Source organism: Dendrobates tinctorius, unplaced genomic scaffold (assembly GCF_039654945.1).
Source record: "Dendrobates tinctorius isolate UK_male_01 unplaced genomic scaffold, ASM3965494v1 ptg000312l, whole genome shotgun sequence".
Taxonomy (NCBI): domain Eukaryota; kingdom Metazoa; phylum Chordata; class Amphibia; order Anura; family Dendrobatidae; genus Dendrobates; species Dendrobates tinctorius.
In genome coordinates, this window is record NW_027361979.1 from 5,394,319 (window position 1) to 5,421,272 (window position 26,954).

Sequence of the window (26,954 nt, forward strand, 5' to 3'; positions counted from 1 at the left end):
TAATGCACACCAGACTTGTTTAATTGGAAATCTGGACATACAACGTATGATTGGTAATACAATAGGTTCTCCAGACGTGCAGAGTGCTAACGAAGTGATACAGCACAGTGGTACAGCAATGTGGTAGAGCAAGGTGTTCAAAAAACTGATGCCTTTCACAGTTCGGTACAAGCATGTCTCTCCCAGGTGAAAGTGAAACTACAATGGCTGCTAGAAGGAAGAGAAGGCGTGACCTCTGAACCGGAAGTGAAAGGCATGTACAAGAATTAAATAGCTGCAGGCTGTCATACAGAAAAAAGACCAGCACGTGGCAGCAGAGCAAATGCAAGACAAGCACGTAAGCATAACTTAGGCCTGTTTCACATTTCCGTTTGTTGCCATCAGTCAAAATCCGCTGTTTTTAAAAAAAAAACAGATCCGCCATTTTTTTTTACGGATCCGTTTTTTTCACTTTGACTTGCATTGGCGGCAGATTTTGACGGATGGTCATCCGTTGGATCCGTTTTTTTGAGAATCCGCCATAAATTTGGTGTCCGCTGTCTTGAGTGGACGGACAATGAAATGTTTTTTGTCTGCGTCAAAATACAAGAACTTCCCTGAAATTTGTTGCACAGTGTAATTTGCCTCATCCTAGTCCCCTCCCAAGGATAATGTGCCCCATCCTGGGGCCTTTCCTAGGATAATATGAGCCATTCTGGTCCCCTTCCTGGGATAATGTGCTCCTTCCTAGGATAATATGACTCATGCTGGTCCTATTCCTAGGATAATGTGCACATTCCTGGTATAATGTGCCCCATTCTGGTCACCTTCCAAGGATAAAGTGCCCCATCCTCAGCCCCTTCCTGAGATAAAATGCACCATTCTGATATAATGTACCTCATCCTGGGCCACTACCTATGAAAAAGTGCCCCATTCTAGTCCCATTCTGATGTAATGTGTCCCATCCTTGTCCTCTTTGTGAGGTAATGTGTCCAATCCAGTTGTCCTTAATGCAACAATGCGCTACATCCTGTTCTCCCTTCCTGGTATAGTGTGTCCCATCCTAGGATAATGTGTCCCATCCTGGTCCACTTCCTGGGGTAATGTGCCCCATTCTGGGCCCTTAACTGGGAAAAGTGTTCCCCAACCTTGTCCCCTTTCTGGAATAATGTGCACCTTCCTGATATAACGTGCCCCATTATGGGCCCCTTTCTAGGATAATGTGCCCCATCATGGTTCCCGTCTTGATATATTGTGCCCCATTCTGGGCCCCTTCTTGGTATAATGTCCCCTATCATGGTCCCCTTCTCTGTATAATATGCCCCATCCTGGTCCTTTTCCTGGGGTAATGTGCCCCATCCTGATCCCCTTCCTGGGATAATGCTCCCTGTTCTGATCTTCTCCAACACAAGACAAAACGATTACTCTCACCTCCCCCCTTGCTGCCCCGCCATGTGGTGTCCTCTTCCACAGCCAGTACATGAGCTAACAGATAACTTCGGAATCCCAGCCATGGCGCATGACGTCACTGCCATATGCCACCACGCCAACGTCAGGTGCCCGGCTTTGATTGTCCGGCAGCGTGTATTTCAGAAGAAGGGAGCCGGCAAATAGGTAACGACGCAATACATACTAGTTGAATGTGCATCCTCCCACACTTGCGAATATATTATAACGTAGGACGTTTTTATCTATAATATAAAAAAATGGCTACACTGTAAGGTTTTTTAAATGCAGCAGTACTAATTGTAGGACTTGTAATCAAATTATTAATACAAAAGTTTTTTTTCCAATCCTAATGATACTTTGAATTATAACATCAAACAATTGATTAATTGCAATTCATGCAATGTCATTTATAACGTTAATTGCACTACATATAAAAAATTCAGCGTATAAATCACAGTAAAATCATCCATTACAGTTAAAAAGTGTCAAAAAGTGATACACGCTGCCTGTACAACATCAGATTTGGTACATGGAGGGCCAAATTAGTTAATCCATCCACAACACACTTGTTCCCTATGGCATCTAACACCGAGACGCCGCCACACATCTAGTATGATTGGCCCCCATCGCCGTCCTGGTATGCATGGCCCCATCCTTGTATGCATGGCCCCATCAGAAAAACATTTAAAAAATAAACATTACACTTATCTTTCTGCGCTCCCGCACTTCGTGTTGTTCTGGTGCCAGCAGTTGCTTTATGCTTGTAAGCAGCACATGGCAGGGACGTCATGCGCTGCTCACAAGCAGAGGACAGCTGCCGGAATACTCACTGCTCTGCACGCCGAGACTATGTGTGTGGAGGGCAGTGAGTATTCATTGCTCGATCTCTAGTAGAGGGCACAATGTGAGCCTCCCATGGGCGTGGAATGCCCTTAGCAAAGCAGCCTCAACATAAGGATCTACAGTATGTACAAAAGTGGACAAAGGTGAAATTTCTAACCCGCCGCTCCTTTCTTCCTTCTCTGTGGGGCTTGCTTTGGGGACTTCGACTACAAGAGATATTGCCGATCTCTCTCACAGGTGATTCTTTAGCTTTATGAATGTTACCCAAAGCACAGTCACAGATGTATTTAGTTCCACTATGAAGGTGTGAATAGCATGAATGTATGTGTGTGTGGACATCTTTCCAGGGCGGCTATAATTTAGGGGAGCACAGGCCAATGCAGCAGTTACTGTCTGAAGCGGTATGCAGATTAACACAGTAAACAGAAAAAAGGACAAACAGAAAACTATCATATGAAAAAAATATATAATCATGGCTCACCTCAGCCTCAGAATTAACACTTCGAGTGCTTGCTCCACTGACGTAAATTCCACCACTGGCATCTTCATGGATGCGGATATTGGATTTTCGATGCCGAGCATCTGGGTCACGGGAGATATCAAACAAGTCCAAAATCTCTTCATTATATAACTAAGCAAGAAATAATGAAATAAAATCCCCAAATAAATATAAAGGAAAAAAAAATGAAACAATAGAAGTAATAACTACTGTATGTGTCATGATTTTCTGATGGTATAACCTATAATGAATATTACATGTTGTATATTCCACACTACATGGTTCATATTCAGGGTCGTACTGGCCCACCAGAGAACTGGAGAATCCTCTGGTGGGCCCAGGCACTGACATCTGCTGGCATCCAGGGCTGGCAGCTGCCTAGGGCTCTAGCTGCCCCAACGGCACACTACTCAGCCAGTGAGTGGGGGGAAGGAAGCAGCGGGTCACAGAAGGCAGAAGCCGGCTGGTGCGGCAAACTTCTGTGCCCGCTGCTAAAGAGAAATGAAAATTCACTGCTCTCCACGCCCATGGGCATGGAGATCAGTGAGCATTCATTTCTCTTTAGTAGCGATCTATTAAAGAGGAAGAATATTCACTGCCACTCAGGCTGGTCTCTTAGAGACAGTATTGGGCTGCCTCATGCTTTAGACATGCTGCACCTTTAAATATAAATGATCTGGCTTCATTCATCTCCAGAAGAAGGCCTCTCAGACTCTCACACTACCGGCATGAGAGGAGCATGTAGGAGATGTCAAGATCAGTATCATGCCAGCAGCGCAGTAACTGGGAGCCGCAGACTAAAGAGAGGTGAGGAAAATGTTTGCGCTACTATAGCCATTGCTTTCATAGTGAGTGCTAGTAATGGGCCACACAGGCAGAAAGACTGCTCGTCATTGGTGATAGGCTCATTCACTTCATTATGTCTGTTACTGCTGGAGAGCAGCCTGGTGCCTGTGCGGCCATTACTAGCCTCACTAGCAGTAGGAGAAAGGACAGATCTGCTCCCCACTGACCTGCAAAAGGGAGACCTTGTTTGCTCCTGTCCCCTACTGTGTCTGGCAGCGCCTCACTACACTGCAGTGCCCTGAGGAGAGCTATGCTCAGACTGAGGGGGAGGGAACCAGAAATCCTTCACCTCTCTCAGATAAGCAGAACATTTGGCCAGGAAACCTTGTCCCATCGCTCCCAGACCATACTATAGTCAGAACAGCAGAACTACAATGGATTCAATGGAAAGATTTCTAAAATGTGTTTGTATCACTATCTCACTTCTATGTGAGAAATTGTATAATCTGTTGGTGTTGGACAGTCACAACTTGATTCATAACCTATCCACGGGTTAAGTAATCAATTTGAGATTGATGGGGTCTCTATCCAGTCCCCACACCATTGATCTGCTGTTGGGTCAGATATAATGATGAATGTAGCTGCAGTGGTAGTTCCATTGAATGTGTAGAAGGCACTGCTGGGTACCCGGCAGCGCCTGCAGCTCCCGCACTTTGCAGCTCTATGGACAGTGTTTACATATTGCCACAAACAGCTGATCAGCATGGGAATCTGACCACGATCTAATATTGATGACTTATCCCATGAATAGCTCATCACTGTGTTTTCACCAGATAGCTTCTTTAGTTGTATCGGCACCAGGTGCAGTATCAGTGTTTAGATCTCATACAGACATATTGCATGTACATGATCTGTCTGTGTTTTTCTCAGATACAACACGTCCCCATTATTTGTTTTCTAAATCCATTATAGCTTAGGGGCTGTTCACATGTCTCTGATTTTCACCGACCGTGTGTCTGTGCAAAATTCATGTAGACATGTCCATTTTTCTTAGATGACAAACTCCAAATTTGAGGATAGAAAAAGGCTTCGGAGGGATGCATTAATTATTAACAAGCTGGGGAGAACCCCAAATAAACGCTTACTATCAAGGCCTAAAGTTTAACTTTTATTATATTAATGTTAAAAATTGCTTTAGGGTCTAAAAAATAAGGTCCCTAATTTGTCTAAATTTGTTATCATTAAAGTGCTCAATTTCTTATGCTTAATGTGTAACACCCCGAGATACTAACACCTATTTGGCAGAATAGGACATACAAATTTATTGCACTAGTCCCCTCAACATGTTTCACCGCAATTGCCGCGTCATCAGGGGACAAGCCACTGTCCCATCCTGAACGTGTTGACCATACTACTGTCAGACTGCATTATTTTCGATGAGGGGGGCTGCAATATATCCTTTGGGGGGCTACATTATATTTTATGAGGGAGACTGCATTATATTCTATGGGGGGCTGCATTATATTCTATGGGGGGCTGCATTATATTCTATGAGGGGTGATGCATTATATTCTATAGGGGTTACATTATATTCTATGGGGGAGGGCTGCATTATACTACATGAGGGGGCTACATTATATTCTATGAAGGGGCTGCATTATATTCTATGAGGGGAGCTGCATTATATTCTATGGGGGGCTGCATTATATTATATGAGGTGGGCTGCATTATATTCTATGTTGGGGCTGCATTATACTATATGAGGGCTGCATTATATTCTATGGGGGGGTTGCATAATACTCTGAGGAAGTGGCATTATATTCTATGAGGGTGGCTGCATTATATTCTGTGGGGGGCTACATAATACTTTGAGGGGGGTGCTTTATATCCTATCAAGTGGGCTGCATTATATTCTATAAGGGGGGCTGCATGATAATCTATGAGGTGGGCTGCATGATATTCTATGAGGCGGGCTGCATTATATTCTCTGTGGGGCTCCATTATACAATATGAGGGCTTCATTTTATTCTATGGGGGGCTGCATTATACTCTATGAGGGGGCTGCATTATATTCTATTAGGTGGGCTGCATTATACTATATGAGGGCTGCATTATATTCTATGAAGGGGCTACATTATATTCATGAGGGGGTCTACCTCAACCCCTGCTATATCATTAAGACGTGTACTACCTTAAATTATACCCTGATATTAGCGTGTTTTACTGCACAATTGGTGGTCTTGTATTTATTTCTATGTAGCTATATAGTAGGCCCCAAGAATGATCTTCTCTGGTGGGCCCAAGGTGCTTCAGTCCAACGCTGTTCCTATTGCAGTTAATAAAACTCTCAACCCTGAGCCACGCACCCTATAGTATCTCCGCCTTTCCTGTTTCTGGCAAATCCACAAACGTACATTACACCTACTACCTGTTGTTATGCCTGTGTAACAATTCACTCAGGAAAATAGGTTATACACTAAAAACTGCAACTGACCCTGCCGGTTCCTGTACAGACTATTTACCCTGACTCTGCAGTCTCCAGTGGCACTTGCGGGTGAGGAGATAGCCATAGCCATAGACTAGGAGATGGCAGAAGATAGGTGCAAAGTATAGCAAAGAAAGGGTAAAGCAGAATCCCTGGAGTTTCATAGACTGGCACCAAAACATTAATAGACTGTAAGAACATCTAAATGAATCTATCACCACCAGAGAATACAAATAGGGGGAAGTTTAAATAGAAGCACCTGCAGTGTGATAGGCTAGGCAAAAAAACAAATGGAAAACACCTGCTGTCAGAAAGTAATGGACGAAAGGCAAAAGGTAGTCATCATCCAGACAGAGAAAGAATGTTCTGTGGCTCAGTGGAAGAGACACTGACAGAAGAGCACAGGACTGCCGTATCGAATTCCAAGGCTTGACACTACCTCAACATTTGCCTTTTAAATTCTGTGTGTGCTATGCTTGTGTGACATGTGTACACAATGCCTGTGTGACACATGTATAGTGCCTATGTGACTTATGTGTATAGTACTTGCATGACATGTGTGCTGTGCGCGTTTGACATGTGCATTTTTCTTGTGTGACGTGTGTCACGCTGTGACAGTAAGAAAGTCAAAGATAAGGGACCCTTTACTGTCCCTTATTTTAGGGAAGCACTAGGATGTCCCTAAACCCAGGATTACCCCTGTTGGTGGAGATGGCTGGGTCGCGTACCTCACTGTGCTCCTATGAAACCTTACGCAGTTCCCACCATCCCCCTTGGGAGGAAAGGTGCAGGAGTAAAAGGGTAACACCTGCTGGACAAATAGAAGAAAACCAAGGCGCAATCAAACAACAGTCACACAGGATAAAATACAAAGGGAAATTAGGTGCACAGTAAAGAGGTAGAAAAGCAACACGTAAGATGCAGTATATGAATTGCATTGCAGAGTGTGGGATTTATACCGCAGGGAGGTACACAATGCTAGGCAGGCACTAGTCGAAATCTTTGGTTGAGACACTTTCTGCGTCCTATGATCATGTTGCGCTGTGATCATGACATCAATCTTTCAGCCTGTCAACAAAGAGGGGAGCAGTAACGGAGATCTGGTGCCAGAGTAGGGAAGGGTGAGTATTGTTTTATTTGATATTTTTAACATCATCAAATCTTGAGCAAATTAAAATTAACTGTGGACAACCTGTTTAAGGGAGCGGAAAGGATCATGACAAAGTAAAACAGCATTTGTTGAAGCTTGCAGTCTACACTGTTATTTTCCTTGATTGCTAGGTGGGAGGATACAGTGTATATGGGCGTGTGGGGTGTGCGTGTCAGAGCAGCCTTTAGTCACTGTCCCGCTAATGACTGACCACAATGAGAGTTCATGAGAACTTAGTACTTATATACTGGCTGTATAGTCACGATCTCACTTACCTCAAGAAATTGTGCACTGACTTTAAATATGGGTACCGGGAGCCCATTTGCACGAGATGCACCTACACGCTCCTGGATTGTTCCAAATAGCTGACGGACAGCGCGAGGAATGATACCAAGCTCTGTTTCGCTAACCATAAGATCAAAGCCGCTGCCCATTGTATGTGTTTTTCCTGCACCAGTCTGAAATCGTTAAAATCATGCAAAAATTACACTGTTAAAAAAAGGATATAAAACATCTATGAAATAAAATAGAAATGACAGATATAAAGTAGAGAAAAAATATGCCATATTTACCTGACCATAAGCCAGAACTGTAGCATTGTAGCCCTGGAAGCAACCCTCCACCAAACCACGCGCACAAGTATCGTAGACTTTGACTTGTTCAGTTTCTATGTCAAACACATAATCATAAGTGAAGGCCTTGTCCTTACCCAAAAGTACCTGGGGTTCTCCTGGGTAAACCCATGTGCATATGTGGCATCCTTCAGCCTGTTCTTTATTGCTTTGAGGACGAATCCTAAATGAATCAGTAAAAAAGAAATGTATTGGCAAAGTATAGCATTATGAAATAAAAGACTTGTCCACATTTTCTTTATTTTTAAAGAAAATAAGTCAATAGAAAATGACCTAATGTTTAATAAAAAAAATGTTATGTTAAATATATATATATATTTTCTTTACCATATCACTATCTTTATTTAAAAAATCATTAATCTTACAATTATCATACTGGCTACTAAATTTAATATTAGACTCAGACAAATGAACAAATTAATATTAAGCACCAATAGTCTGGCTCTCACACATTTATATCCACAGGATAGCTTTCTAGACATGCTGTGATCTAGACAAAGTCAGTGTGAAAGGAGGAGGAGCAGGTAAGCTGTGACCATCACCTATTGTGAATGGAGGTGTGTTATATACTATATTAGAGGTGTTACCTTTCATGATAATCATGTCTGTAATGATAATGACTATAATAATATAATAATGATAGTGAAGAAATCAGTCTGGTGTGAGCTTTAGCTGCCAGTGTCAAAATTGCGGATTTTAATTTTTGAATATACAGAACTGGTCAAAAGTCTGGACAGACCTATTCATGCAACTGTTTTCCTTGTTCTTATTGCAATTTGCACATTGTTGATTCAGAGTAATTCAAGTAGCAACACATAACAGGAACACATATAGAAACAAAGAATAACGCAGCACTTGTAAAAATAAACCAGAATGTCTGTTAAAACTTAGATTTCTCACAGTATTTTCCTTTAACTCTGATAATAGTATCCAATAACAGCATAATAAGAGAATGGCTTCCAATAAAGATGTATGAACTTTTTGTGACCATCAGGTACATTTTGCAGAGGCAATGTTGGTAAACAATACAGTACTGAGCCCTATTCCACAATTGTTCTAAGCCAAAATATGGCAACTAAGGAAAAAGAAATGACAATTCATCATCAGTTTGAGAAATGAAGATCAGGAGCATTTCTAGAACATTGAGAGTATCATCAATTCATGAAAACCATTAATCGCTATGAAGAAACTGGTTCTCATATGGGCCACCCCAGAAAAGGAGGACCAAGAATTACCACTGCTGCAGAGGATAAGTTCCACAGAATTACCAGCCTCAGAAACTACAAATTGAAGCACCTCATACAGTTAGGTCCAGAAATATTTGGACTGTGACACAAATGTTGACATTTTAGCTGTTTACCAAAACATTCTCACGATACAAATATAATTAATATGGTTTTAAAGTGCATACTCTCAGCTTTAATTTGAGGGTATTCACATACTAATTGGAGTAAGCGTTTAGGAATTACAGCTCTTCAATACTGTATGTAGCTGCCTATTTTTGAAGGAGCTAAAAGTAATTGAACAATTATCTCAAACCTCTTTAGTGAGCTGCATAGGCTATTTAATCCATCATCAATTAAGTAAGTAAAAGGTCTGGAGCTGATTCTAGGTGTGACATTTGAATTTGTAAGATGTTGCTGTGAACCAACAACATGTGGTCAAAGAAGCTCTCAATCGAAGTGAAAAATACCTATTTTAGGCTGAAAAAAAGATGACCATCAGAGAAATAGCAGAAATGTTAGGAATGGCCAAATAAACATTTTGGTATATTCTGCTAAAAAGAGCGCACTGGTGAGCTTTGGAATTTAAAAAGGTCTGGACGTCTACAGAAGACACAGTGGTGGATTATCACAGAATCCTTTCCATGGTGAAGAAAAACCACTTCACAATATCCAGCCAAGTGAAGAACACTCTCCAGGAAGTAGCTGTTTCAGTACCAAAGTCTATCATAAAGAGAAGACTTCATGAGAACAAATAAAGAGGGTTCACTATAAGGTGCAAATCATTAATTCAATAGAAAACCCAGCTCACCAGACAAGGCATCTTAAGGCATCGGAGCGCGGACCCGTCGTGTCAGGGATTCTTGTATTGTAGCATAAAAAAGAAGGAATTGTCCAGCTCCACGATGTAGTGAAAAAATAGTATTTCCCTTATTCACTTCAATCCATACAAAATACGAGGTTAAAATGCCAGCACAAGAAATGAAATGCTTGCGTTATCAACGCGTTTCTGGTGACTTCGCACCCTTAGTCATGAAATCATTAATGTACCTTACAAATAGAAAGGCCAGATTAGTCTTTGCAAAAAAAAATCTAAAGAAGCCAGACCAGTTCTGGAAAGGCATTCTTTAGACAGAAGAAACTAAGATAAACTTGTACCAGTAGGATGTAAAAAAAAAGAATGGAGAAGGCTTAGAACATCTCATTACTCAAAGCACACAACATTCTCTGTAAAACATGGTGGAGGCAGTGTGATGGCATGGGCAGCATGCATTCTGAAGTGTACAGGGTTATACATTCTGCTCAGATTCAACCAAATGCAACAAGGTAAATTGGACGGTGCTTCACAGTACAGATGGACAATTCCTCTCTTACCCGAAATCTTCGGGAGGCCTGGGAGTCCGAGACCCTCACACTTATTACAGAGCTATACACTTGGGTAGATGATTGAAAATAGCTTTCAATTGGGAGAAGGGAGATCGAGATGATCTAGACTTAGTTCTATTACAGGCTAAAGGGATACCATAGATATGGTCCCAAGCAAAACCCCCTGAGGCCCTAAAATTGGATGAAATCCTCACAACTACACTCCAGATTAGACACTTAATGATTAATGAACTTCCAACTACTTCTTTTCCATCTGTGTTGTACCCATCGACTCCATACCATATCTCCTTGAACCCAGTTTCAATGATAGTTTTATAATCTTTGGTTGGCACTACCTAAAGAAAACTTAAATCACTTCTATGATAATAAGATTCTGAAAGATAACAACTGGCCTCGAAATGTTCTTGCTCAACCCAAAAACTTCCTTCAGCAACAACATATCAGATGAACACTTCGTCAATTTAGACAACAATACCCATCTAAATCTGGATGGTCCTGGTTGGATATACTGGCTAAATTGCCACCTCCGAGACTCAAGATTATCTCAAGTCTATATTCCCGTCTTATCACCCCTTTCTTCACACTTAAACCTTCCTTCATTTACTCCTGGGAGTTGGAACTCAATAATAGTTTCTCTGAGGAACAAATTTCCAAAATTTTACTTAACACACAAGGCTTCTCTAGGTGTATCCTCCTCCAGGAAAACTCTTATAAAATCCTAACTAGATGGCATAAGACACCAGCCAAACTCTACCATATGGACCTATTAGAAAGTAGCGCTTGATGGAGATGCCATACAGATACGGGTCACCACACTCACATCTTTTGGGACTGCACGATGCTTAGTGACTTTTGGTCGAATATTAACAGAGAACTTAAAAAATTACAGCTCCTTACTTCTGACCTACAAGCTACAGAAGCTCTGTTGTCATGCCCATCCAAAAGCTTTAAACCATTGAAACATGGCCTTCTCCCTTTACTAATCAGCGCAGCTAAACACTTAATTGCTCTGCACTGGAGGCACAAGTCCCCTCTCACCTTCCACGAAAGGATCTCTAAGGTGAATCAAGTTTCCCACCTGGATGAACTCACCAGTTGGGAAACGCGCACCCACGAAATATATAGCAAAACTTGGGCTCCTTGAAAGCAATCACATAATTACAATTCAAGTGTAAAGACATAGCTTATATTTGTCCATGCTCTCTGGATGACTAAGATCCTTTTTTGTCACCTTTGCACTATTACTATTCTTGCTTTCCACGATTGTCCATATGTCTCTGGCCCTTATATACTTACCCCCTGGCGAATTTGTTAGCTTGGCTATATGCTATATCATTCAATTTTGTGTACTTCCTCTTTACTGTTTATAGTTGATAATTCCCCCCCCTCCCCTATGATACCTTGTTTGATTTATTGCTTGAACCCTCCTCCCTCTCCCCCTTTTTTTTCTTCCTCCTTTTACCCATGACCCCCCCCCAAGCTTCTCTCTTCTCCCCTATGGATGGTACATACAACTTAATGCTGAATTGTATTAGGTGTTTATTTTCTAACTGTTTGTACTATTTTCCCTGCTATACTTAAATTAAAAATTTTAAAAAAATGTATGAAAATGAACAGATGAAAATCAAACATTGCTTTTCAACCATGCTTCCACAGAATTTAAAAAAAAATAAAATTCATGAGATAGGCCTGGACAGAGGTGATGGTACCCTTAACTTAACATTTTGTTGCACAAACTTTGAGGCAATCAATGCAATCAAACGATTCCTGTAACTGTCAATGAGACTTTTGCACCTCTCGACAGGCATTTTGGCCCACTCCTCAAGAGCAAACTGCTCCAGTTGTCTCATGTTTGAAAGTTGCCTTTTCCAGAAGGCATGTTTCATCTCTTTCCAAAGATTCTCAATAGGATTTAGGTCAGGGCTCATAGAAGGCCACTTCAGAATAGTCCAATGTTTCCTCTTAGCCATTCTTGGGTGTTTTTAGCTGTGTGTTTTGGGTCATTATCCTGTTGCAAGACCCATGACCTGCAACTGAGACCAAGCTTTCTGACACTGGGCAGCACATTTCTCTCTAGAATCCCTTGATAGTCTTGAGATTTCATTGTACCCGGCACAGATTCTAGACACCCTGTGCCAGATGCAGCAAAGCAGTACCAGAACATAACAGAGCCACCTCCACGTTTCACAGTAGGGACAGTGTTCTTTTCTTGATATTCTTCATTTTTCCGTCTGTGAACATAGAGCTGATGTGCCTTGCCAAAAAGATTCCATAGGACATTTTCCCAAAAGCTTTGTGGCTTGTCAATATGTAGTTTGGCAAATTCCAGTCTGACTTTTATATGAATTTTTTTCAACAATGGTGTCCTCCTTGGTCGTCTCCCATGAAGTCCACTTTGGCTCATACAACGACGAATGGTATGATCTGACACTAATGTTCCTTGAGCTTAAAGTTCACCTTTAGTCTGATTAGAAGTTTTTCTCGTCTCTTTTGTTACCATTTGTATTATCCGTGTCTTTGATTTGTCATCAATTTTGCTCCTGCGGCCATGTCCTGGGAGGTTGGCTACAGTCCCACGGAGCTTAAATTTCTGAATAATATGTGCAACTGTTGTCACAGGAACATCAAGCTGCTTGGAGATGGTCTTATAACTTTTACCTTTAAAATGTTTGTCTATAATTTTCTTTCTAATCTCCTGAGACAATTCTTTCCTTCGCTTCCTCTGGTCCATGTTGAGTGTGATACACACGTCACCAAACAGCACAGTGAGTATCTGTAGCCCTCTATACAGGTCCACTCACTGATTCTAAGATTGTAGACACCTGTGATGCTAATTAGTGGACACACCTTGATTTATCATGCCCCTTTTGTCACATTATTTTCAGGAGTACCATCATTTCTGTCCAGGCCTATTTCATGAGTTTCATTTCTGTGGAAGCATGGTTGAAAAGCAATGTCTGACTTTCATTTGTTCATTTTCAGAGATTTTTGATTTATTATTACATTTGTCAGATTCAAGATATTTCTGTGACCATTGTGGGGTTTTCTGTCATTAAACGAGGGGTACTTACAATTTTATCCATGAGCGTACAATTGCAAATTGCTGAATTTCCATTCATAAATCCTGCTACTGATACTTATGGTATTTTGTAAGATCACAATTGATTATCTATGTTAAATGATAGTGTTATTGTTGGTTTGCTGTTCTGTTCAAAACTGTAATGGTTACCTGTGGCTGGACACACCACCTCCAGCAGGGCGAATTTATGACACACGCAACCCTGGATACACCTTCCTCCAGCAGGGCGAATTTAAATATTAAGACATGCAGCCGGATACACCGCCTCCAGCAGGCGAATTTCAGAAATACACGTAAAACCGGATACACGGCCTCCAGGAGGGCAAAATTAAATAAAAAGGGGAAACACAAGGGACACAATAACAATGGTGGGCCCTGCGATAGGGAACGGGGATATGGAGACCTCCTGCACTCCCCTGAGTCAGTGTCTCTACACTCCTCCCGATCCCTAGGCCGGCTCCGCACCGGGCGCCACTCAGGATACCTTTAAACCCTAGGTCGCCCTGCACCTACCCCTTTCTAGTGAAATGGTCGGTGCAGAGACTAATCCCACCACTGCACTGAAACACACATAAAGGAAAGGCACACACAGGGAAACACCACTTAGCTTTCTCTGTTGCCCTAGCTCCTGGCAACAGAGTCCACCACCAGAATGCAGCTCTCCTCCTGAAACACTGTCACCAAGCTCTATCAGATCTGCAAGGAAATCCCCTCTGACTCCTTCCACACCAGGGCTCAGACCGTGCTGCAAGGAGCTCTATCCAGCTCCTTCCTCCACCAGGGATGGTTGGAAATGAATACTATCACCAACGCTGATTGAAACACCTGTGACTCTTTTATAGCAGAGCCAGCAATCACACCTGCATTACAATCATGTGCACTAAACTAAAGAAACAGAGTGCAGTGACGCTCACCACCACCGGGGGCAAACTTAGAACAAAGGACACCAGTGCAATAATCCCAATTGCCACCGGGGGCAAAAACCACGCTTAAGCACACAGCTTAAAGAAAAAAAAAGGTTACATTTGCTTTTAACTGTCATCATCCAACCTGGATCATGACAGTACCCTCCCTCTATGAGGGGCCTCGGGACCCTCAAGACCGCTCCTCATCAGGGAACCACATACAGTGGGGACGCCCAGATCCAGAGTTCACCCCTGCAACTACCTGCATGTCAGGTTGATGACAAACGAACACCGCTGATATTGGCAATGTATGTTCTGGAGGCACCAGGCATCTCCGAAGCGCCGACCTGGGGAACGAGTTGTGTATGTGTATGTTTGGGGGTAACCCGAGTTGGTAAGACTCCACAACACACTTTCACTGGATGTTTCTTGGTGGCCACCGATACATGCTCGTTCACACACAGGTCCGGACCTGAACGTTTATTGCCACTCATTCGTTTGTTACCATCGGGTAAACTCTTTCTGGGATTAACAACAGAGGCGTCCCCCTGTGTCACCCCACTCACACCCCCGCAATTCCCCACGGGGTACACCACCCTCCAACCCCTTCCACCACGAGGTCTGCGCCTCCCAGGGTTGGCTAATGGTGAGGGTTGAGACTTGCCCCTACTCTCCTGCAGCACATCTGCTGCTCTCACTGGAGAGAAAGGGGTCGGTTGAAGAGAGACTGCAGAGACAGTAGTCCCTAGGCAGCAGCCCTCACACGACTGCCCCCAGCTGACCGCTTCCCTCGCCCGCCAATCTATTACCGGGTTGTGTCTTTTCAGCCAAGGGAGGCCTAAAACAATAGGTACTGGCATTCCCTCCAGGACGTAGCATGACAAGGACTCCTCATGATGTCCTATACACAGATGGATACTCTCTACGACTTGGGTCAAGCTCCCCTGGCTCAGTGGAACAGAGTTTATGGCCTGGACGCTTATAGGTTGGGCAAGCGTCCTACTCCACAGGCCATGAGACTGGACAAAGCGAGCATCCACCAGACTGACTCCTGCTCTGCTGTCCACAAACACTGGTATCTCCTCCAGTACGCCGCCAGCCAACACCTCTGCTGACATAGTACCTTGGGAGGGCAAAATGGAGGAAATATACACTCCCTGGTCACCTCCATCCAAGCGACCAGGGGAATGCGGCTTCACAGATGGCACAGATAATAATTTGGCGCGGGTTGGGCAAGCCTTCAGGACATGACCAGTCTGCCCACAGTAAAAATATGCCGACACCACTCCCCGAACCGTAGGCAGCTCTGTACACAAACTAGCTCCTCCTACTTGCATGGGTTCGTCAGGAGACTTGGCACGTACTGGGCAGGCTCCCATGAAATGGCCCGGCTTCCCACAGGAAAAGCATACCCCCCCACCACGACAAGCCGCAGACACCCCCTTTTTTGTACCAACAACACCGGGCTGTCTGGGTTCCTCCGTCTGCAATGGTGGGTCCTCCTCCCTAGCGAGAACAACAGGGGGCACATTTTGTGTATGTCTCTCCCTAAGGCATCTATCCACCTGGATGGCAAGGGACATGGCGGCCTCCAACGACCTGGGGGCGGCGTACTGCACCAGAGTATCCTGCAACTTAGGAGACAGACCCTGCACAAATTGACTCCTAAGTGCAGGGTCATTCCACTGAGTGTTAGTGGCCCATCTCCTAAACTCTGAGCAGTACTCCTCAGCAACCCAGGCTCCCTGTTTACACCTACGGAGTCGAGATTCCGCCAGGGCGACGCCATCAGGATCCCAATACACAAGCGCCAAAGCTGCAAAAAACTCGTTCACGGACACCAATGATGGAGAATCGTCCGGTAGGGAGAAGACCCAGGATTGGGGATCCCCTTTAAGAAGGGACATAATGATTCCCACCCGTTGCTCTTCACTCCCTGATGAACGAGGGCGCAGCCTGAAATACAATTTACAGGCTTGCTGGAATACCAAGATTTGATCTCTCCCTCCAGAAAATCTGTCAGGGAGGGATATCTTGGGTTCTAGCTGAGCCTGTTCCTGAACCAAGCCCCCAGAGCCCACCAACAGCCGCAGCTGCCGCACCAACCCTCTGCGCAGCCCCCTAATCTCATTAGTAAGGGTCTGTAGCATTTGGGCAAAGGGCTGCACTGGGTCCATGGCTCAGCTGAAAAAAATGTATGGTTGGTGATAATGTAATGGTTACGTGTGGCTGGATACACCGCCTCCAGCAGGGCGAATTTAAATAATAAGACGTGCAGCCGGATACACCGCCTCCAGCAGGCGAATTTCAAAAATACACGTAAAACCGGATACACTGCCTCAAGCAGGGCGAATTTAAATAAAAAGGGGAAACACCAGGGACACAATAACAATGTTGGGCCATGCGATAGGGAACGGGGATATGGAGACCTCCTGCACTCCCCTGAGTTAGTGTCTCTACACTCCTACCGATCCCTAGGCCGATTCTGCACCGGGCGCCGCTCAGGATACCTTTAAACCATAGCTCGCCCTGCACCTACCCCTTTCTAGTGAAATGGCCGGTGCAGAGACTAATCCCACCACTGCACTGAAACACACATAAAGGAAAGGCACACACAGGGAAACACCACTTAGCTTTCTCTATTGCCCTAGCTCCTGGCAACAGAGTCCACCACCAGAATGCAGCTCTCCTCCTGAAACGCTGCCACCAAGCTCTATCAGAGCTGCAAGGAAATCCCCTCTGACTCCTTCCACACCAGGGCTCAGACCGTGCTGCAAGGAGCTCTCTCCAGCTCCTTCCTCCACCAGGGATGGTTGGAAATGAATACTATCACCAAAGCTGATTGCAACACCTGTGACTCTTTTATAGCAGAGCCAGCAATCACACCTGCATTACAATCATGTGCACTAAACTAAAGAAACAGAGTGTAATGATGCTCACCACCACCGGAGGCAAACTTAGAACAAAGGACACCAGTGCAATAATCCCAATGGCCAATGGGGGCAAAAACCACGTTTAAGCACACAGCTTAAAGAAAAAAAAAGTTACATGTGCTTTTAACTGTCATCATCCAACCTGGATCATGACAAAATCATAGTATATTATTAGTATTATCATAAACCTCTTGGCAACACCACCAGTTTTGTTCTGTATGTCTGACTTTGTTTTCTTAGTTTTCTATTGTCCTGTCCATAACTTTTATATTTTTTTGGTGATAGTCATATGATGGTTTGATTTTTTCAGGATAAGTTATATTTCTCAGTGGCATCATTTTGAGTTCACATCCCTCATTAACAAGCTTTTATTAACTCTTAAAGGGGTTGTCCACTACAGGACAACCACTTCTTAAACTAAATGTTCAGCCCCATTAAATAATAATACAACACAAAAAGTCCCAAATGAAATTTCAAGGACAAAAACTCAAAAATTACGATTAAACCATAGAAAAGGAAGGGAGTCTATAAACTACAACCAAAGAGTATAATAAAGGTAGAATTTTATTGAATCATTCACAATCTATAACAGGTAATACCACACAGCTGGACACCAATTGAACAGGAACAAATGTTATCAATAAAATACAATAATATAAGACAAATTAACAGAGCCAGATAAGTACAGCTCCATATGTAACCCAATATAGTAGACACAATAGCTGCAAAAAATTAGAGAAAAGAGCAATGTGCAAGTGATACTTAAATAATGATGAAAAAAATACTAAAGCAAGACTCTAATAAAGTGATCAATTGCCATAGTGACCAAAAAAGTCCTAATGACCCAAATTATGCTAATAAGTAAAACTACACAGACCTGTGCAAATATTAGCAAAATAAAGTGCTACAGTGCTAAATGCTGATTGCACAAAAAGTGCTATTAGCTATTGAACGACCAATATGAATCCCACAAAGGGTTAGAAATACAATTCACACATATAGGAGACAAAAGAATAAACTTACTGGTTGTATGGGATAACACACATGTCCCTGTCGCGCCAACGCATGTTTCGTAATAGACTTCTGCAGGAGACGTGACGGGACCGGGGTGCGCCGTGCTGGCACTGTGCTCCCGGGCCTTGCAGCCTCCCCAGGTTCCTCGCTGTCCGCACATGCGCACTCTTAGGCCTCGGCTGCGCGCTTGATGGGTGCACTAGGCTTCTGCCAGAGTCCTGACCCAGAATTGATCTCGCTGGGTGCCCAGTGTCAGGTATATAAGATGGCTTCAGCCGTTCCACGGCGCCTGATTATTATTTCCTGCACTTGCCTGTGTAGGTACTCTCCTAGGTCACTGTACGCTTCCAGTTCTCTGCTCTGTTTCTGTATGCCTCCAGTGCAAGCTCTGCTGTCCCTGTACGCTTCCAGTGCGTGCTCTGCTCTGTCCCTGTACGCCTGCCAGGTTGTGCTCTGCTCAGCCCAGGATCTCGCACCCTCTGTGAACTCTGCCTTGTCCCATACCCCGTGGATCTCATCTCTGTGAACTCGGCTTTGTCCCGGATCCCGTGTCTCTCCGCAGCTGCTCAGCTCTGTCTCATTCTCGGTGAGTACCCTGATTCTTCTCCTTATCCTTAAGCCAATCCTCTGGCACTAGCTATTGTGGTATACCTTCCTCCTGGGCCTGCCCCTAACAGTTCCTGTATAGGGGTCGGTTCCACCTAGCCAGATCGCCCAGGGTCGGTCAGTACCGCGATCCAGTGGGTCCACTCTAGGTTTCGTAATAGTCTTATATAGTTTATTCAGTGGATCAGTAGTGCAATACCAAATATATACAGTTTTATGTGTTATCTCTTTTGTACAATTAAAGTACTTTTAATATAATTTTCCATCAGTGAAACTGTATGAAGGCTTATTTAATGGAATAAACTGTCAATTTTACAGTTGCCATTTTGTGATAAATGCGGCTTTTTGATCACTTTTTAACTATCAAGGAGGCAAAAAACACAAAAGAACAGGAATTCGAATTTTTTTTATTTTTTTAACATGCCATTCGCCATTCAATATGATTGCCATGTTGTCTTTGTTCTGTGGGTTGCTACAATCACAGTACAAAACTTATATAATGTTTATATTGATACCTTTGCAGAAGAAATGACCTTTTTTTAAGAAAAAATATTTTTTGTTTTTGGTCACCATATTCTGACACTCATAATTTTTTATTTTTAGGTAAGCATCTTGTGGACAGATGAGACCAAGATAGGCTGTTTGGTAAAGCACATCATTCAACTGTTTACCGATAATAGTAAGAGGCCTACAAAGAAAAGAACAAAGTACCTACAGTCAAATATGGTGGAGTTTTAAAGATTATTTTGGAGTTGTTTTGCTGCCTCTGGCACTGGGTGTCTTGACTGTGTACAAATTTCAAAAACCTTCTGACTGATCACTCCGTATTTTAGCCGCAGGCGTTTTTAATCATAGGAGGGCCACTACCCCTCCACAGAAATATAGATTTTAGTCTAAGGAGAGGATTTACATAGGTTCCTATACAGATGAAGACTTTAGTCTAAGTGAGGATTGGCATTAGGTTAGGGACCTGGAAAACGAGAAACGCCTTAACGTGGCTTCCAGGTATACAAAAAATGGCCATTTTATGCACTAAGCTTTCTCAATTTTTCATATTTCTAATGCAGTAATGCAATTCATTTTTCATATTTCATGTTTGCATGTTATGGTGCTACAGTGTGCTTCCTTTTTTTGTTTGACTGTGTGCAAGGCATCATGAAATCTGAAGATTACCAAAGGATTTTGGGCCACAATATTGTGCCCAGTGTCAGAAATCTGGATTTGCATCCTAGGTCATGGGTCTTCCAGCAGGACAATGATCCCAAACATACTTCGAGAATCACCCAGAAATGGATGGAAACAAAGTGATGGAGAGTTCTGAAGTGGCCAGCAATCAGTCTGGATCTAAATCCCACTGAACACTTGTGGAGAGATCTTAAAATTGCTGATGGGAGAAGGCCTGGGGCAGTTTGCAAAAGAAGAAAGCTCCAAAATTCCTATTGAGAGGTGTAAGAAGCTTGCTGATGGTTTTAGGAAGAAATTGATTGCAATTCTTTACTGTATTTCAAAGGGTGTGCAACCAAATATTAAGCTTAGGGTGCCAATAATTTTGCCAGGCCCATTTTTGGGGTTTTGTTTGAAAATGATGTCCAATTTGGCCTTTTTCTGTGTTTTTTTTTGTGCTGTTCCAATACACACAAAGGAAATAAACATGTCTATAACAAAGAATTTCAAGAATTTTTGGGAGAAATACTTCCGTTTCTGGAACAGTTTCAAGAGTACCAACACTCTCGGCCATGACTGTACATTGCTATTTTTGAAGCCTTTTACACCATTATTGTGGCATAAAAGCTTTAATGAATCAAGGTCCATTTATTCTATCCTTTGACTTTCTTTTACAAATTTTCTCCTATACCTTCCTCTACAATATCCATGGAAACTGGGCATCTGCTGTTCAGTTGAGATCAGACAGCTGGTGGGAAACAAAGTATGAATATATTTTTTAAATATATTTTTCTGATTGCAACATGAATAAAGGTTTAAGGCCTAACTATATAATACACTATACAGTTAATTGTACATAAAACAATTTTGAGAGAGCAGACAGGTTCTCTTTAGTATACATTCTTGCTGACCAGCATGCTGATACTGAAGGCTCAGTCACCCTGCCAGCACCGCTGTGAGCCTCATCTCCCAACAAACACACTGCACCTCCAACTGTTAAAACTCCAGAAATCTGTCACCGACATTGTGCAAATTCCACAGTGGAAGTATCTTTGTTACATTGGGTCTTCCTTAAATATCTCACATCCTGCCTAAAAAACTTTAAAAAAAGATGCATCACTGTATTTGTTGGGTTTCCAGACTGGATTTCATCCTGCAATTCTTCGACATGCTGGTCCATCGCATTTTCCAATTCTCAGGCCTCCACTACAATATATTCCCCACTTAGTTGTAAAACAACTCCTTACCAAAGATGATATCTTCTTCAGACTTATTGTTGAGGTCAAAAAAGCCTGGAGAACAGAAATTACAGCAACTAACCATGATGTTAAGCACTAAGTTAAGTATATTTATGCATTCAGGTCAAATATGATATGGTTCGCTACGTACTGTCTATTTGTAATTTACAAGCTGCAAAAATGCATGATTTCCTACGCTATTTTGAAGTCTTAGACAATCTTGAATGAAGTTGCAAAATCAGTTTCTGGAGAACCCCAGAAAGCCAAGTAATGAAGATTTTAAACAAATATTGCAAAGTATCTTCCATACTATCTTAGACAACCCACAACTGACCTAATAAAATGGACGTGGGGTCACACAGTTTTTTCCACTAAAACAATGATGAACTAGTCTTCTGATATTGTGTCCCACATTACAAACTTCCCTCTTAAAGAAATAGTTGTGTAGAGCCCACTGTCTCTGTGAAATGTATTATCAAGTTACATAAGTCCAGCTCTTTGTTGGTTATGTATCAATGTTTTGAGCCACAACCACTTCTAGACCTCTTCAAAGACCAAGTCAAAACCTAAAATGAGGAAATATCCTTTAGTCTCAAGCAAGAAGAGAGGATAAGCATTGCTAAAAATCCAGACCTCAATGTTTTCTGCAAAGCTTTCTGTATCTGGACATGAGCTAATTGAATTTGTGTCAGCTTTTGTGAAATTCGTAGTTTCCAGCAAACTCAAATGATTTTCGTGAAAAAATTGTCTGCCACAATTTTACACATAGCAGAAGATTGTATCAGTCACAAAAGGCTTGCATGACTTCAGGTGTGATTATAGCAGCTTCCCCATAATGCCAAAGAGACTATCTCAGCTTATGTAAAAGCCCAAGGACGGGAATGCAGCAGAGATTTAAGGTTGATTTGGGACAATGAGAGGACATCAGAGACAACACCTCAGCAATAAAATACAGAATGCAGTACTGAAAAGGTGAGTATACTCCCCTGTTGTAATAATAGAGATTCAATTGACATTGGAGAGCGAGATAGGACAGGTGCCAGCAGGAATGCTAAACTAATATTCTTCACTCTTAGGCCGGGGTCACACTGGCGAGGAATACGGCCGAGTGAGAGGCACTAAAAGCACGCATTAGACACGGACAAATGATTCTCTATGGGGTCCCTCGCACCAGCCGTATATTTCTCATCCGTATTCTACGCTCCGTGCCAATCGCAGCATGCTGCGATTGTCAGCGTACTACGCCCGTAGTACGCCAATGCAAGTCTATGGGTGCGCAAAAAATACGGATTACACACGGACCACACATGTGACTTGCGAGAAATACGCACCCGGTGTCTTTTAGCAAAGCCGGCAATTCAGTGCGCTATACAGTAAACTCACACTGACAGGTTTAATAAAGAAACGAAAGAATAGATATAGACACATAGAATACATATATATATATATATATATATATATACTGTATATACTGTATATATATGCATTCTATGTGTCTATATCTATTCTTTCGTTTGTGTTATAAAACCTGTCATAGGGCTCCATTATATGTCCACTTTGCAAGGCGGCGACAAAATCTCGCCATACGGATGCCATACGGATTACATACGGATGCTTAGATGCGCAAAATACGCGACCACACCTTGATTACGGATGACATACGGAGCACTGTTTAGGGGCCATTCATCCGTATTACGCATGTAAAATACTGACCGTATTTTACGTCGGTTAGTGTGACCCCGGCCTTAGGCTGTGTTCCCATGCATACATTAAGCATCCCATTATTAGAATGCATTCCGCAATTTTTGTGCCCATGCAGTGTTTTTTTCCGCAAAAAAACTCATTGCGGAAAAAAACACAGCATGTTTATTAATTTTGCGGAAAATTCCGGATTTGCCACTATGTTCATTGAATTAGAATGCTCCGGAAAAAAAATGCGTAAAAAACATGAAAAAAACGCGAAAAAAAATGCGGATTTTCTTCAAAGGGGTCCAGTTTGCTCAGGAAAATTCTGGGCACATACTGTAGCCTCAGGGTATGTGCACACGTTGCGGATTTGCTGCGGATCTGCAGCGGATCTGCAGCTGCGGATTCGCTGCAGATCTGCAAGTGATTTACAGTACAATGTTATTCTATGGGGGAAAAAAAAGCTGTGCACATGCTGCGGAAAAATCCACGCGGAAACGCAGCCGTTTTTTTTTTCGCAGCATGTCAATTCTTTGTGAGGATTCCGCAGCATTTTTGCACCCTTTACATTATAGGAATCCGCAGGTGTAAAATGCATGCCAAATCCGCATAGAAAACGGGCGGATTTTGACCTGCGGATTTTGCCAAGAGATGCCGATTCTGCGCAGAAAATTCCGCACAGCAATCCGCAACGTGTGCACATACCCTTACAAAGTAAAAAGCAAAAAAAGCCACAGAAAAAAACATCTGAAATCAGTATCATTAAGAGTTAGTATGCATGCTAGTTAAAAGTGACTGTACAGAGCTTCTCCATTTCTTGGTTAATGCTTTTTGTGAAGGAGGGAAAAATTGTTTTTTAAAAATACAAAGGAAAATTCCCCCTTATCCAGATGTTTATCAGCCACTGTCTACCTCACCATGTGTGCTTTTAAAAAACATTTTTTTTGCATATTTGTTTTACGCATCAAATATTAAAACTATACATGCTACAATACAGTGCCTTGTTGCAGGCGTTGGCTTTTTGGATATGTACATACTTAATGTGAAATGAAAAAAGAAGAAATATGCAGCACTCACCAATATAGCTGAAAAACTGTGCATCTATATTTCACATGAATTCCATCAATGGATATGTGGACATGCAGGATGTTATAGGAATGCTAGGGGAGGGAGGTGCCGGACAACGGCCGTTTCGTGATTACTCGCTTCATTGATGGAATTCATGTGAAATAAAGATGCACAGTTTTTCAGCTATATCGGTGAGTGCTGCATATTTCTTCTTTTTTCATTTCACATTGAAATATTCATGTTTAGTCACGCAAGCACCTCCATTTTTTGACTGAAATATATACCGCAATACTTCAGATAAATAGCTCCGTCTGTTAATGTGGTGATTTGTGTGCCCTAGTTTGCCGTTCATCTGTTTGCTCTTTGCTGGGATCATATGTACATACAGTGGGGCAAAAAAGTATTTAGTCAGTCAGCAATAGTGCAAGTTCCACCACTTAAAAAGATGAGAGGCGTCTGTAATTTACATCATAGGTAGACCTCAACTATGGGAGACAAACTGAGAAAAAAAAATCCAGAAAATGACATTGTCTGTTTTTTTTTCATTTTATTTGCATATTATGGTGGAAAATAAGTATTTGGTCAGAAACAAGCAATCAAGATTTCTGGCTCTCACAGACCTGTAACTTCTTCTTTAAGAGTCTCCTCTTTCCTCCACTCATTACCTGTAGTAATGGCACCTGTTTAAACTTGTTATCAGTTCAAAAAGACACCTGTGCACACCCTCAAACAGTCTGACTCCAAACTCCACTATGGTGAAGACCAAAGAGCTGTCAAAGGACACCAGAAACAAAATTGTAGCCCTGCACCAGGCTGGGAAGATTGAATCTGCAATAGCCAACCAGCTTGGAGTGAAGAAATCAACTGTGGGAGCAATAATTAGAAAATGGAAGACATACAAGACCACTGATAATCTCCCTCGATCTGGTGCTCCACGCAAAATCCCACCCCGTGGGGTCAGAATGATCACAAGAACGGTGAACAAAAATCCCAGAACCACGCGGGGAGACCTAGTGAATGAACTGCAGAGAGCTGGGACCAATGTAACAAGGCCTACCATAAGTAACACACTACGCCACCATGGACTCAGATCCTGCAGTGCCAGACGTGTCCCACTGCTTAAGCCTGTACATGTCCGGGTCCGTCTGAAGTTTACTAGAGAGCATTTGGATGATCCAGAGGCGTTTTGGGAGAATGTCCTATGGTCTGATGAAACCAAACTGGAACTGTTTGGTAGAAACACAACTTGTCGTGTTTGGAGGAAAAAGAATACTGAGTTGCATCCATCAAACACCATACCTACTGTAAAGCATGGTGGTGGAAACATCATGCTTTGGGGCTGTTTCTCTGCAAAGGGGCCAGGACGACTGATCCGGGTACATGAAAGAATGAATGGGGCCATGTATCGTGAGATTTTGAGTGCAAACCTCCTTCCATCAGCAAGGGCATTAAAGATGAAACGTGGCTGGGTCTTTCAACATGACAATGATCCAAAGCACACCGCCAGGGCAACGAAGGAGTGGCTTCGTAAGAAGCATTTCAAGGTCCTGGAGTGGCCTAGCCAGTCTCCAGATCTCAACCCTATAGAAAACCTTTGGAGGGAGTTGAAAGTCCGTGTTGCCAAGCGAAAAGCCTAAAACATCACTGCTCTAGAGGAGATCTGCATGGAGGAATGGGCCAATATACCAACAACAGTGTGTGGCAACCTTGTGAAGACTTACAGAAGACGTTTGACCTCTGTCATTGCCAACAAAGGATATATCACAAAGTATTGAGATGAAATTTTGTTTCTGACCAAATACTTATTTTCCACCATAATATGCAAATAAAATGAAAACAAAACAGACAATGTGATTTTCTGGATTTTTTTTTCTCAGTTTGTCTCCCATAGTTGAGGTCTACCTATGATGTAAATTACAGACGCCTCTCATCTTTTTGAGTGGTGGAACTTGCACTATTGCTGACTGACTAAATACTTTTTTTCCCCACTGTAGCATTTTTTATTAAGTCATTTTTGGGAGTGGGATGTTTGCAGAAAAAATGTTTTACTAGCCTAATTTGACAACCATACAGGTCATACATACACTGTGGCCTGCAGCCACATTTTGCTACATTATGTAGGTTTATAGCTACCTAGTATTTATTGTTAACTCCTTTAATTCAATAGTTCAATAATTAGGGTTGTAAAAATTATTAAAAGTTAATTACAGTCTTTTTGCTAAATGTATGGTAAGGGTTCATACCCATTGCGATTAAAAAAACGGTCCGCTTTCTGGATGGAAAAAACGGACAGATTGTATGCAATTGTCATGCGAGTGTCATGCGATTTCAGTGTGATTTTTCCATATGACATGCGTATGACATCCGTATGACATCCATATTCAATGCGATTTTAACATGAGGTTTTACATAGAGCAGTTCTCTCCATGTAAAAACTCATGTTAAAATAGCATTGTAAAAAACAAATTGTACACATCGATTTAAAACAAAAGAATCTTCAAAACACACACACACACACACACACACACACATACATATATATTTGTGAGAGACATAGATAGCAGAATAGCCGTTAATTCATTTGTCGGCTTTTGTAAAATAATTGCAAAAGCCGACAAGATAGGAGACATGGATTACATACAGTAAACCATTTTATTTCATTTATTTTTTATATGTACACTAGCTGAAGAGCCCGGCGTTGCCTGGGCATAGTAACCAACTGTGGTTAGTTATAACAAGTTATAATGATTATATTGCACATAAAAACATTTCACATCATATATTCAACACTACAGATTTGCAACACAAATTAACTAAACGATTACCCAA

General features: G+C 42.3%; 1 protein-coding gene across 2 annotated transcripts in view; it reads right to left on the reverse strand.

Moving 5' to 3' along the window:
• KIF21B (kinesin family member 21B) overlaps positions 1–26,954 on the reverse strand; it is a 461,259-nt gene that overhangs the window by 370,033 nt on the left and 64,272 nt on the right. For both annotated transcript variants that reach the window (XM_073561060.1, XM_073561059.1), the window contains exons 2-4: positions 7,764–7,986; positions 7,467–7,649; positions 2,753–2,902 (exon numbers count right to left, since the gene is read on the reverse strand). In XM_073561060.1, coding sequence (XP_073417161.1) covers positions 2,753–2,902; positions 7,467–7,649; positions 7,764–7,986 — 556 coding nt within the window. The remainder of the gene's footprint in view (positions 1–2,752; positions 2,903–7,466; positions 7,650–7,763; positions 7,987–26,954) is intronic.